Source organism: Malania oleifera, chromosome 6 (genome assembly GCF_029873635.1).
Source record: "Malania oleifera isolate guangnan ecotype guangnan chromosome 6, ASM2987363v1, whole genome shotgun sequence".
Lineage (NCBI taxonomy): Eukaryota > Viridiplantae > Streptophyta > Magnoliopsida > Santalales > Ximeniaceae > Malania > Malania oleifera.
In genome coordinates, this window is record NC_080422.1 from 26,363,863 (window position 1) to 26,375,211 (window position 11,349).

General features: G+C 34.5%; 1 protein-coding gene across 5 annotated transcripts; it reads right to left on the bottom strand.

Moving 5' to 3' along the window:
• Positions 1 to 2,021: 2,021 nt before the first annotated feature.
• LOC131157954 (protein FAR1-RELATED SEQUENCE 6-like) lies at positions 2,022 to 5,397 on the bottom strand. Of its 5 annotated transcripts, none has more exons than XM_058112436.1 (2): positions 5,006 to 5,397; positions 2,022 to 4,708 (listed from the first exon to the last, which is right to left on the bottom strand). In XM_058112436.1, the coding sequence occupies exon 2, from the start codon at positions 4,213 to 4,215 to the stop codon at positions 2,209 to 2,211; it is 2,007 nt and encodes a 668-aa protein (XP_057968419.1). In that variant the 5' UTR covers positions 4,216 to 4,708; positions 5,006 to 5,397; the 3' UTR covers positions 2,022 to 2,208. The 5 variants fall into 5 exon arrangements, with proteins under 5 accessions (XP_057968419.1, XP_057968417.1, XP_057968420.1 ...); XM_058112434.1 differs by having other exon boundaries at positions 2,022 to 4,215; positions 5,194 to 5,356; XM_058112437.1 differs by having other exon boundaries at positions 2,022 to 4,333; positions 5,006 to 5,356.
• Positions 5,398 to 11,349: the final 5,952 nt, after the last annotated feature.

The window sequence follows — 11,349 nt, forward strand, 5'->3', positions numbered from 1 at the left end:
TTACAATTTAAATAACATATAACATATGTCTTCATTCCTTTGCTCTTCAATCTATCATGGAATACGTAGGAGATATGAGCTTTAAGTCATTCATGGCTTCCATTTCCCCTTTACCTTATGTGTGTGCTGAATTATAAATCTGCTCAAATATTAAATGCACACATAAGATATAAGTGGTTTGTCATTATCAAAATGAAATCAGACTCAAAAAGTCAACACAACCGTTCAAGATCCCGGTCTTACCATGCTGGTCCTGCTGTGCTGGTGGTTGATGACTTGATATATATGGTTATCAAATTGCATCTCCACAAAGTTCAACTTCTGACTCTTGCTAGAAATCTGAGGGCTGCAAAGCAAGAAGTGAGAGAAACTATGAACATTGCAACTGGCAGTGATTCTTCTGCAGCTCTCATTTTGACATCGCAGCTTGCAAATGCTTGTCATAATCCTAGTAAAACCATCAAGCTCTTGATGACGCAAATGGTCGATGGATCCAGGGACTGCAAGCATATTGAACAATCTAGGGTGCATCTATCATCGACTTGGGAAACATCACACATCAATGTACTGTTTACAAAGGTATTGATATGGAGCATGATGCTTTGATCTCAAAAACCATTGAAGCTCTCAAGCTTCTAACAGGACACATCCCTCTCATTATTTATAACTATTTTTTGCAGTATTTGAATTTTAGCTCCACACCCCTCTTGTGGTACTGAATGGCTGGATGTTGTGTGCTGTTTATTTGCACTCAAAAGGAGGCTTTTGAGGTCCAGCAGGATTTCCGTGGATGGGCAGCATTAGGCTCTGCTTGGATCAAGGTTTTTGCTAGACAAAAGGAAATAAAAGGAAAAGAAAGAAATCTATTTTTCATTATATTTTTTTCTAATATCAAATATTATCAAAAATAAAAATTTGTTCTAATATAACAAACTTAAAAAACACAAACAAACAAATGCTAATCGTGTCTAAAATTCAATATTTATTCATTGATTTGCTATATAACTTGCTTCTTTCTCACTTTCCTTATATTAATATATGCCAAGTTTCAAATGAGACCTAAAGTTCATGTTGTGAGAAAGGGAAAGTAGGGGTAGAAAGTTTTGGATAATAGGAACCTCAGATATAGATATTTGGATTCTTTGGAAAATGATGCTGGCTCATTAAGCAGTGAACATATTCTCTCAATCCCCTTTGGCAGCGTCTATATATTATGCTTTGCATTTATTTGAACAATGCAGATTGAAGGTTTTCTAAGTGTATTTTTCCTTTAGCAATGCTTTTGAGGAAGGTGAATTGTCATATGGTGATTCCAAGGCATCTAATGCATATGCAGCCTCTCATCCAACTATAGAATTTCCTCACAAGGATGCTCTGCGGCATCTCTCAATCTGTGTCAAATGGAAACCAGCTTGGGTTCCATACAGAGAAGGAATAAGTTTCCAAGAATTGTGAGTTGAAAAAGTTGGAGACAGCAAAGAGTCAAGTGGTGATTCACTAGCTTCTGTAAACCCCTCAGAAGAGCATCAAACCCTTGTAGAATTGAACGCAACAAGTTCTAGCCAAGTTTGAAGTGTGTAATATGGAATTGAACGGTTTGTATATGATCAAACATTCCAGCTTTTGGCAGTGAATCAGGAGCCCTCCCAGAGCGTTTATAGCTTAGATTGTCTGCCCCCTCTCCCTATTTTCTTATCCTGCTATTTTTTTCCAAATAGCTGGGGCATGGTGGCATGGCACATTATCTTGGCAAGTGCAAGTGCCACCTTCCAATATTTCAAAGGCAGATGTTCTTTAGTTTAGATTAGCATGTTTAGAAGGAGCTAATTCTGATAGTCCAACGTCACAAGACCATGAGCTCTATCAAGACTAATCTAAATAAACATTCATTTTGAATTTTAGAGAATTATATAGTGCAATTTGCTTACATATGTTTTCTTCTGGCAGTATGTTTCATTCCACGGGAAAAAAACAGCAAATTTTTTTCACTCAGGCAGCATTTAAAATAAACAGTCAACCGGTTGATAAAAATCATTGTTAGGATTTATACTTACAGATCACAATAAGATTAGTCTACATACAGGTGCACCCGGGCAGGCCATAGTGCAGTGGAATTGGAACACAGAGTAGGGAGATGGAGAAAGAAACAATAGACATAAAGGAAAATATCAACTCGTGTTACAAAATGGCAGTTCTTAATGCTGTAAATTACACAGGCTGGTGCTCCACAAGACGAACCTTGCCCAATATCTCATCCAATGCCTGCAATGCAAGCTTGAAACGATCTTGTGATTTCCTCCCTTCCTCCACAACCTGCACAATACATTTGTGCAAATGGTCATACCTGTGAACTGGGTTATTTACATCAATTCCAGAGCAGCCATGATCAAGGACGTAAGTGCGTTTGACATCCTTTCTCCATCGTTGAAGGATGTATTGAGGTGGTATCTCCTCCATGCCATTTTGGTTTAGAACATTCAATGCATGCCTGCACAAATATCCTTTAAAATTAAATAAACCACAAATACAGAGAATCTCCGCTTCAGATGAATTGTACACGACTTCGTAGTCTCTTGTGTCACTCCTATTTTCCTCAACTTCAACATGTTCTCTCACAATGTATGTTATGATTGGTCCATCGACATTTACTTGTCTTGCACTAAAACAGGAGTACAGTCCCTCCACCTCATTTTGGAACCTCTTAAAGATGTCATTCGTGTACAATTTTGAGAGCTGAAACTCAAAATAACATCTTGATTTAAGCATAAAACTTGAATTTCTTGACTTGGTATCTGCTAAAGCTTCTTCTTTATGATTCATCTGTACAGCTTGGTCATAATTATCAAAAAATTCTTTCAGAGAAGTATGTTTGTGCAAATATCCATCAACAAATGAAGCCATATGCCCACTTTGTCCAATAGGAAACATTCCTGCCAAAAAGATCTCCTTGAAATAAACTGGAACCCACCGTTTCCGATCTTCATACAGTGTTTGAAGCCAGTTATGATCCTGAAGTCCATAATGCTGGATCATGTCCTCCCAAGTTGCTTCAAACTCGTCTACCTTCAAAGAGTAATAGACTGCTCTATTCAATGCCACTCTGACAGCTTCAAATTCATTCAACCCTCCTAGTTTCTCATGAACTTTCTGCATGATATGTGATACAGAAAGACAATGAGAAGCTCTGGGGAAGACATCAGAAATAGCTGTTTGCAAGGTCTCACTCTGGTCGGTAATGATAACTGGTGGAGGACGTCCTAACATACATGTAAGCCATGCCCTAAGCAACCATATAAACGACTCAAAACTCTCACCTGCAAGTAAACCAGAACCCAATAGCACAGACTGTCCATGGTGATTCACTCCAACAAGTGCCACTAGTGGAACTTCATGTTTGTTTGTCAAGCATGTGGTGTCAATTGCAACTACATCACCAAAATAACTATATGCAACTCTAGATCTAGCATCAGCCCAAAACACATTCCTCAAGCATCCTTTCTCATTTAGATCCATCAAGTAAAAGAAATTTGGATTCATCAACTGCATGTGACAGAAGTACTTATGAAGAGCATGTGCATCTCCTTCTTTAAGCTTTAATTGATTGGCATGATCCGCATTAATCTCAAACTCTCCTTCGTCAACATCAGTGTCTACATTACCCTCGCCATCAATTATAACTGTTCGGAATAACCTAATTTTTTGTACATCCTCAGCAACATCCGACTGTAACGTTCTTTTGGTTCCAGCAACCATGCTCTTATGCGATTTATAAAATTTTCCACTGGCTGGACTAATCAAGTGATTGTGCTCAAGTTCAACTTCAATAACTCTCCACCTTTTGGAGTCCATCAACCTGAACTTTATCATTGCCGGACAACCAGTTCTTGTTTCTGGTCTTGGACGGTTTGCTTCACTTTTCTTTTTAAAACCAGCACTACTGCAGCTAAGTTTTCCTCTATATCTTTCTTTACTCTTTCTGTACCACGTATTACTCACTCTAACCCCAAATCCCTGTTCCTTGGCATAGCAATTGTAGAAGTAGTAGACATCTTCGTAGCTCTCAAACTCCATTCCGACAGCAGGAGGTATGGGATTCTCTCCTTGAACTAAACCAGTGGGACCAGCATATTCAGCAACTCCACAGTCTCCTTCAATCTCATATTCATCAGCTTCATCATCATAAACTGGCTCACTGTTGAGAGAAACTTCATCCATCTAGATTATGCAAGGAACCCAGCAACATTAATTGGAAAGTGCTCCAACCCACAACAAAAAAATCCGAACTCTTAGCTTCATAGGGTCCCTTCCCTGTTTCTACAGAAAAGCAACTCCTCTGAAACATAAAGTAGAGAAATCAGGTAACACTTGAGTTCAGTGGATTCTTTTCTCATGACATATGCTTTCAATTGCATCTCTACTCAAAAACAAATGCAAGCATAAGTTACATAACAGCCATGCCTCACTGGTTACGCCTGAATAATATATTTAATAGAGAAGGTCCTGATTTTCAGATATGACAGTGATCACAAATGGGTCTTCCTATTTGATCAACAGTAACAAACTTAATCAGCATAGAGATTACGAATTTATGAGTCAATACTTCACAGGTAATTTCATAAAAAAAAAAATCACCCATGTTGGTTAAGCTTCCTAAACACGATTAACCCACAAAATGATCACAAACAGAACCAACTGCAATCGCCAAGAGCTGGGAAAAAAACAAAAACAAAAACAAAAACAAAAATTTAATTCACAATAAGGAGAAATAAGTATAAACTAACAAACATTGATGCCAAATAAATAATATGACAATAAATACAATTATCAAGAGTTAAATAGTGCCAACGAATGCTGGTGGTAAAATTATTCAAAAATTATAAACAGAGAAAAACTCAACTGCACGAAAATAACTTTCCATCCTACTTCCCCAAACAGTGGAAAATCTAACATTTAAAATCCGATTTCTTTTCCCCTACATTTTCTCAGCACACAAACGGAGCCTTACCGATCAGTTTTATAAATGTCCAGTAAAAAAGTGTTGGAGAAGTTTATGACCCATGAAGATCCCGGAACTAATCCGAACAGCTGTATTCTTTCCGAATTCATAGGTTCAATTTCTATTTCTTTCCCTTACTTTTGATGTTTTCTCGAAAACCAGACACAGAATTACGAATTGAATCATCGACAGCTCACCTTAAGGAAGATTTCGAATTCCAATTCCAGGTTTGTGAAGAGCAAATCGTGCAACGATGCGAGGGCAAAATTAGGAAATAAAAGCAAGATGTTAACTGGAACTTGGCCCTCCTGCTTGGGGGACTTCATCCAAGGATACGATTTGGAAAATGAAATTCAAGACATCATCTCTACTGCGTTTTTTTTTATTTATTTACTTATTTTTTGTAAAAAAGAAAAAGATTGTTCAAAGCTTTTGGTTTATAAAAAAAAATACTCATAAAAAAAATGTTCTTCCTAGTTAAAATTTTAAAATTTTACAATCATTTTTTTGTTCTTAAAATGCATGTATCTCATATTTGTGGGTATAGATGAGTAAGAAAAATTGGAAAATCAAATCAAATCGTCAAATCGAATCGAATCGAATTAAAAAATCGATCAACCATTTTTAATTTAAAATTTTTATTTTTTTTTCAATTAAGTGAATCAAACTAATACATCATAAATAAATAAAAACATATTATGTAGTATATATTATTTAATAATTTAAATTAAAAGTATTTTTTCAATAATTTACAACTTAAATTTGTTATTGTTATGTTAGTTATTTAGAATAGAACTTGAAACATAAATTTTATTCATTTTCAATTCATATGTGAATGTTTTTATTCTTATATTGGATACTAATCTAAAATGTATAAATTTATAAGACTTTTTATTGATGCTTAAATTTTAATATGTGAATTTTAAAATTTATGTGTCGAGTATAGTAGAAGAAAAATATTATTTGGTAGTGGCTTCAAAATTTTAATTTGGATCTAACAATTCAGTTCGTTTAACCGTACAATTTTGGCTTAAAAGTCTGTTGGATTTTGATTTTAATGAACTAAAATTTCATTTTGGTTAGTAGTTCAAGAAATACAGTTTGCTTAATAATGAAATCATGTCCACCCCTAAATTTGGCAATATAGTGGCGCACCAAATTGCTTAAGTGTTGTAAATGAAATAAGAAGAGAATTATAGAAAAATTAAAGTAAAGAAATTTAGAGTTATAAAAATTCAACAATCTAATTCTTTAGAAACTAGATGTTGCTAATCATCTTTTTTTTTTTTTTTTTTCTCAATTTTGGTTGTAAAACATATCCTTATATAGGCAAAGATTATATTGACATCCCAAAGGTCAATTTCATAATGAACCATTATGTGGGTATATCAAAAGTTATAACATATTTTCAAAATAGTCATTCACATGTATAATATACACGTTTTACAACACTTTCCCTTGGATGACTATACATTATGAATATGTCTCGTTAAAACTTTCGCTAAGGAAAATCTTGTGGGACAAAATCTTAATGAAGGAAAAAGAATACAGTATTCATAGTTCCTCTAAAAAATACAATCAATTAAAAAATATCCATAAGTTGTCGCATTCCAATATTACTTACATGCTTTTTGAAAATTGAAGTTGGTAATGCTTTTGTGAATAGATCTGCTGAGTTGTCACTTAAAGGAATTTTGCAAATGTCAACATCTCCTTTCTCGAGAAGTTCATGAGTGTAAAAGAACTTTGGTGAAATATGTTTAGTTCTATCACCTTTTATGTACCCACCTTTGATTTGTACAATACATGTTGTATTGTCCTCATACAATATTGTTGGCTTGTCATTCTCCAGTGATAATTCACTTTTCCCTTTAATGTGTTGGATTATAGTTCTTAACCATACACATTCACGACTTGCTATATGAACTGTCAATATTTCTGAATGGTTTGAAGAGGTAGCAGTGATCGTTTGCTTTACAGATCGTCATGAGATAGCAGTATCCCCACGTGTAAAAATATAGTCTGTTTGTAATCGAGTTTTATGAGGATCATAAAGATATCCAGCATCAGTATATCCTTTCAACACAAACTTTACTCTTTTCGAGTAAAACAAACCCATATCAGATGTGCCGCGAAGATAACGAAGCACATGTTTTACTCCATTCGAATGTCTCTGAGTTAGTGTAAAACTAAACATTGCCACCAAATTTACCGCAAAAGCTATATCTGATCTAGTGCAATTTTTAAGATACAAGAGTGCTCCTATTAAACTAAGATACGATACTTCAGGACCAAGGATTTCTTCATCATCTTCTTAACGATGAAAAAGATCCTTTTTTACATCAAGTGAATGAACAACCATCGGGGAGCTTAATGGATAAGATTTATCCATATAAAACTATTTCAAGATTTTTTCTACATAAGATGATTGATGATTAATAATTTCACTTGTTAAATGTTCAACTTGAAAACCAAGACAAAATTGTCTTCCCAAGATCCTTAATTTCAAATTCTTTCATTAAGTATTCAGCAGTCGTTGAGATCTCTTCTGAAGTTCCTACTATGTTATGTCATTAACATAAATTGCGACTATAGCAAATCCAGAATTTATCTTCTCGATAAAAATACAAGGATAGATAAGATTATTTTCATATTCTATTTTCAACAAATATTCACTTAAATGATTGTACCACATTCGTCCGGACTGTTTCAATCCATACAAGGATCTTTGTAATTTAACAGAATACATTTGTCGTTGTTTTGGATTATATGCTTCAGGCATTTTAAATTTTTCAGGGTTTTTCATATATATATATATATATATATATATATATATATGTTATTATCCAATGAGCCATACAAGTAAGTTGTAACGACCTCAAATTTCTATCCATTTTTTTTAAAATATATATTTGTGCATTCACATTCATACCTAAGCAATGGAAACACTAATCATGCATCCATTCACATATTTACGATGCAATACCAAAACTCAGTATATATATACAAACTTAAGTCATACAAAAATGCCCCTCCAGCATCATTTACTCAAAATATACACTACTATGTCAAAAACTCACCCTACAACCAGGGTAATCAAACTAACTCCTATCTGCGAGTCCGATCTGCTCGCCTAGCTGGCTCACCTAAAAAATATTAAATTAATAGGGTGAGTCGACGCTTAGTAAGTGGAAATATGCTAAGTGGAAATATGCTATTACTAGTGTGTGGCAACTAAGTTAAAGATACCTTTAAAAATAATAACTGAACTGCAATGTAATAAATCATCTAAAAAAACATATCTTTCTTTCACAATTTAAAATATACAGTATCGTCTGATTTTCTACTTTTCATACTGGTAATATCATACTATACTCATCATATACTGTAAAACTATAAACATATATATAACTATGCTTTTATCCCTAGGACTCTGTACGTCATGATTTGACCCCTCACGATAGGGTTGTGCGGTCCGTAGGCGGGATTCTATCTGGTCGGCCCTCCAAATAAGTCAATTAACTCTATACTACCTTAGCCCGGTCAAACTGCATCCTCTCCTAGGTGCGGGACTGGCTGCTACCTCGTCTAACCATTCCCCTCTACCTAGCGTACTGGGGAGCTGCATCCTCTCCGAGTTCAGTTAGACGGTATCCACATACTATCTGAGATATGTGGTTGCACTCTATCTGTATATAGTAACGGTACCGTGCTCTGTAAACTGTATCTGTCTATAATCTTTCCATAGGGATCTGATACTATATACATATATACATATATATTCTTTTACTGTTTTCGCCATGTTCCAAAATTACCATAACGCTATCTTTATGTACTATATATATACTATAAAACTGTATACTGCATCTGTAGCATCTTGATGCTACTTTTGTATCTCTGTCTGTATATTACTGTAATAGGAAACATGACATACTAAATTCTGTATAAAGCTGTGGTATAAATACTGACCTGAATAATACTGTATACATGTATATGTATATATATATATATATATATATATATATATGTATATCTCTGTTTCAAGAAACTATTCTTATAAAACTGTAAATGCATGTACATTCTTTATATAATCTCTGTGAATATATATATATATATATATATATATATATACATCTACATCTGTATATTCTGTATAATTTCGTATACTGAGAAGAACCATATAAACTGTACATACAGTCTACTTCCATGCATTCCGTATAGTATGATATATATATATTATTAAAGCTATATAAATTGCTTCATCTTATGAAAATCACTTAGGCCACACAATCATTTAAACTCATATTTAATAAAAATTGTATAATAAACTGGCATAAATATATATCTATAAAATCGCTGTTAACTTTATTAAAACTCCTAGCAAAGCATATTTCCCTTACTTTAACTTTGAAAAACCCCTTAAAAATTCTGGCTCTATACCCGCAGGATTCCTAACTCAACATCCTAAAAATACAATTCCCCAGAACAAAATATTAGTATTTCTTAACCTACATCATTTCCTATAACTGCAAGGAAGTCAAAAACTAAACAAAAGACCTTACCCTGGATTTGGGATGAAATCCAACTTCGTTTTCCTGACGATCCACTTCGGCAAACTTGTAGAGAATTCCACCAGGAGTGTCATGGTAGCTTTGGATCATTGATCTGGTGACTGGTGGGACCGAAATGGAAGAGAGAAGGGAGAGAAATTCGTAGAGAGAGAGAGAGAGAGAGAGAGAGAGAGAGAGAGAAGAGAGGGAGAGGCATTGGAAATAATGAAATATCTCGGTTTCCCTCCATTTATACTGTCAGATTCGTCGATGAGACACGTTACCTTGTCGACGAGTCTGTCATTAAATTCGTCGACGAGTCCCTGTATTCGTCGACGAAATTCAAGCTGCTCCATACCCCCTCTCGGTATTTTCTCGTCGACGATGCCCTATATTCGTGGATGAATTTCCTCATGTATTCATCGACGAAGCCCTGTATTCATCGATGAGTTTCCTTATGCACCCATTGACAAAGCTCTATATTCATCGATGAGTTCTGGAAGTTCCTTAAAATTATTATTATCTTCCAAATTGCGATGTCGTCGACGAAGCCTACTGCCTCCTTCTGTTTTTGTTTCTATTTTCCTCTCTCTTTAATATTTGAATATCAATATTTTTTGGGTCGTTACATAAGCTGTTACTACATTCATAAGGTGAATGTCAAGTCCTTCAAAAACCGCTAAACAAATCAGAAATCTGAAAGTAACTACATCCATAATAGGAGAATAGGTCTCATTATAATCTATACCAGGCCTTTGGGAGAAACCTTGTGCTACAAGACACGCCTTTTATGTCACAATTTCATTCATTTCATTTCTTTTATGTACAAAAACCCATTTATACCCAACAGGTTTGACATTCTTGGGTGTTTAGATGACTGGTTTAAATACCTTACATTTGGCTAACGAGTCTAGCTTAGCCTGTATTGCTTCTTTCCATTTCGGCCAATCATTTCAATATCGACATTCTTCTACAGTTTGAGGTTCAGGCTTATCATCATAATAATTTTTGAAGTAATCGCATATGCAAACACATTTTCAACAACAATTTCATTTCTTCTCCACATATTTCCAAATTTTAATGAGATCTCATAATTTTCCAATACCAGAACCATTTATGGTGTTGCTGATGTGGAAATATGAGATTATTGATCTATATTTCTTTTAACCTCTTCTTGAGTGTTAATGACCTCTTTTGAAGGGTCACTTTTATTCATTTCCTTTTTCTTTCGATGAACAGTATCCTTTGCACCAATTGGTCTACCACGTTTTTGGCGCACTTTAGATTCATTAGATGCTATTCCCATTGGGTGTTCTTTAGGAATAATCAATCTAGTAGGAATATTTGCGACTGGAACATGTGATTGAATGACCTTTTTGATGTTTGTAAAAACATCTGACAATTGATTTGCAGCATTTTGCAAATGAATTATTCTTTGAACTTCAAGTTCACATTGATTTGTGTGTGTATCAAGATTAGACAAAGATAGTGAGTTCCAACAAATTTCTTGTGTTTTTCATCCTTTTCCTTCTCCTAATGACGGAAAAACTGTTTCATCAAATTGACAACCTAGAAATCATGCTCTAAAAAGATCACCTATTAGTGGTTCAAGATATCTAATGATAGAAGGAGAATCAAAACCAACATAAATACCATGACAACGTTATGGTCCCATCTTACTTCGTTGTACAGGTGCAATAGGAATATATACTGCACAACCAAAAATTCTAAGATGAGATATATTAGGTTGGTAGTTAAACACAAGCTATGAAAGTGAAAACTTGTGATATACAGTTGGTCTAA

Bases quoted from the DNA above. Each gene is read 5' to 3' on its own strand.
- LOC131157954 (XM_058112434.1), bottom strand. From the start codon at position 5,322: ATGAAGTCCCCCAAGCAGGAGGGCCAAGTTCCAGTTAACATCTTGCTT. The intron at 4,216-5,193 runs GTGAGCTGTCGA...TGCATAATCTAG, and splicing joins AATTCGAAATCTTCCTTAAG to ATGGATGAAGTTTCTCTCAA.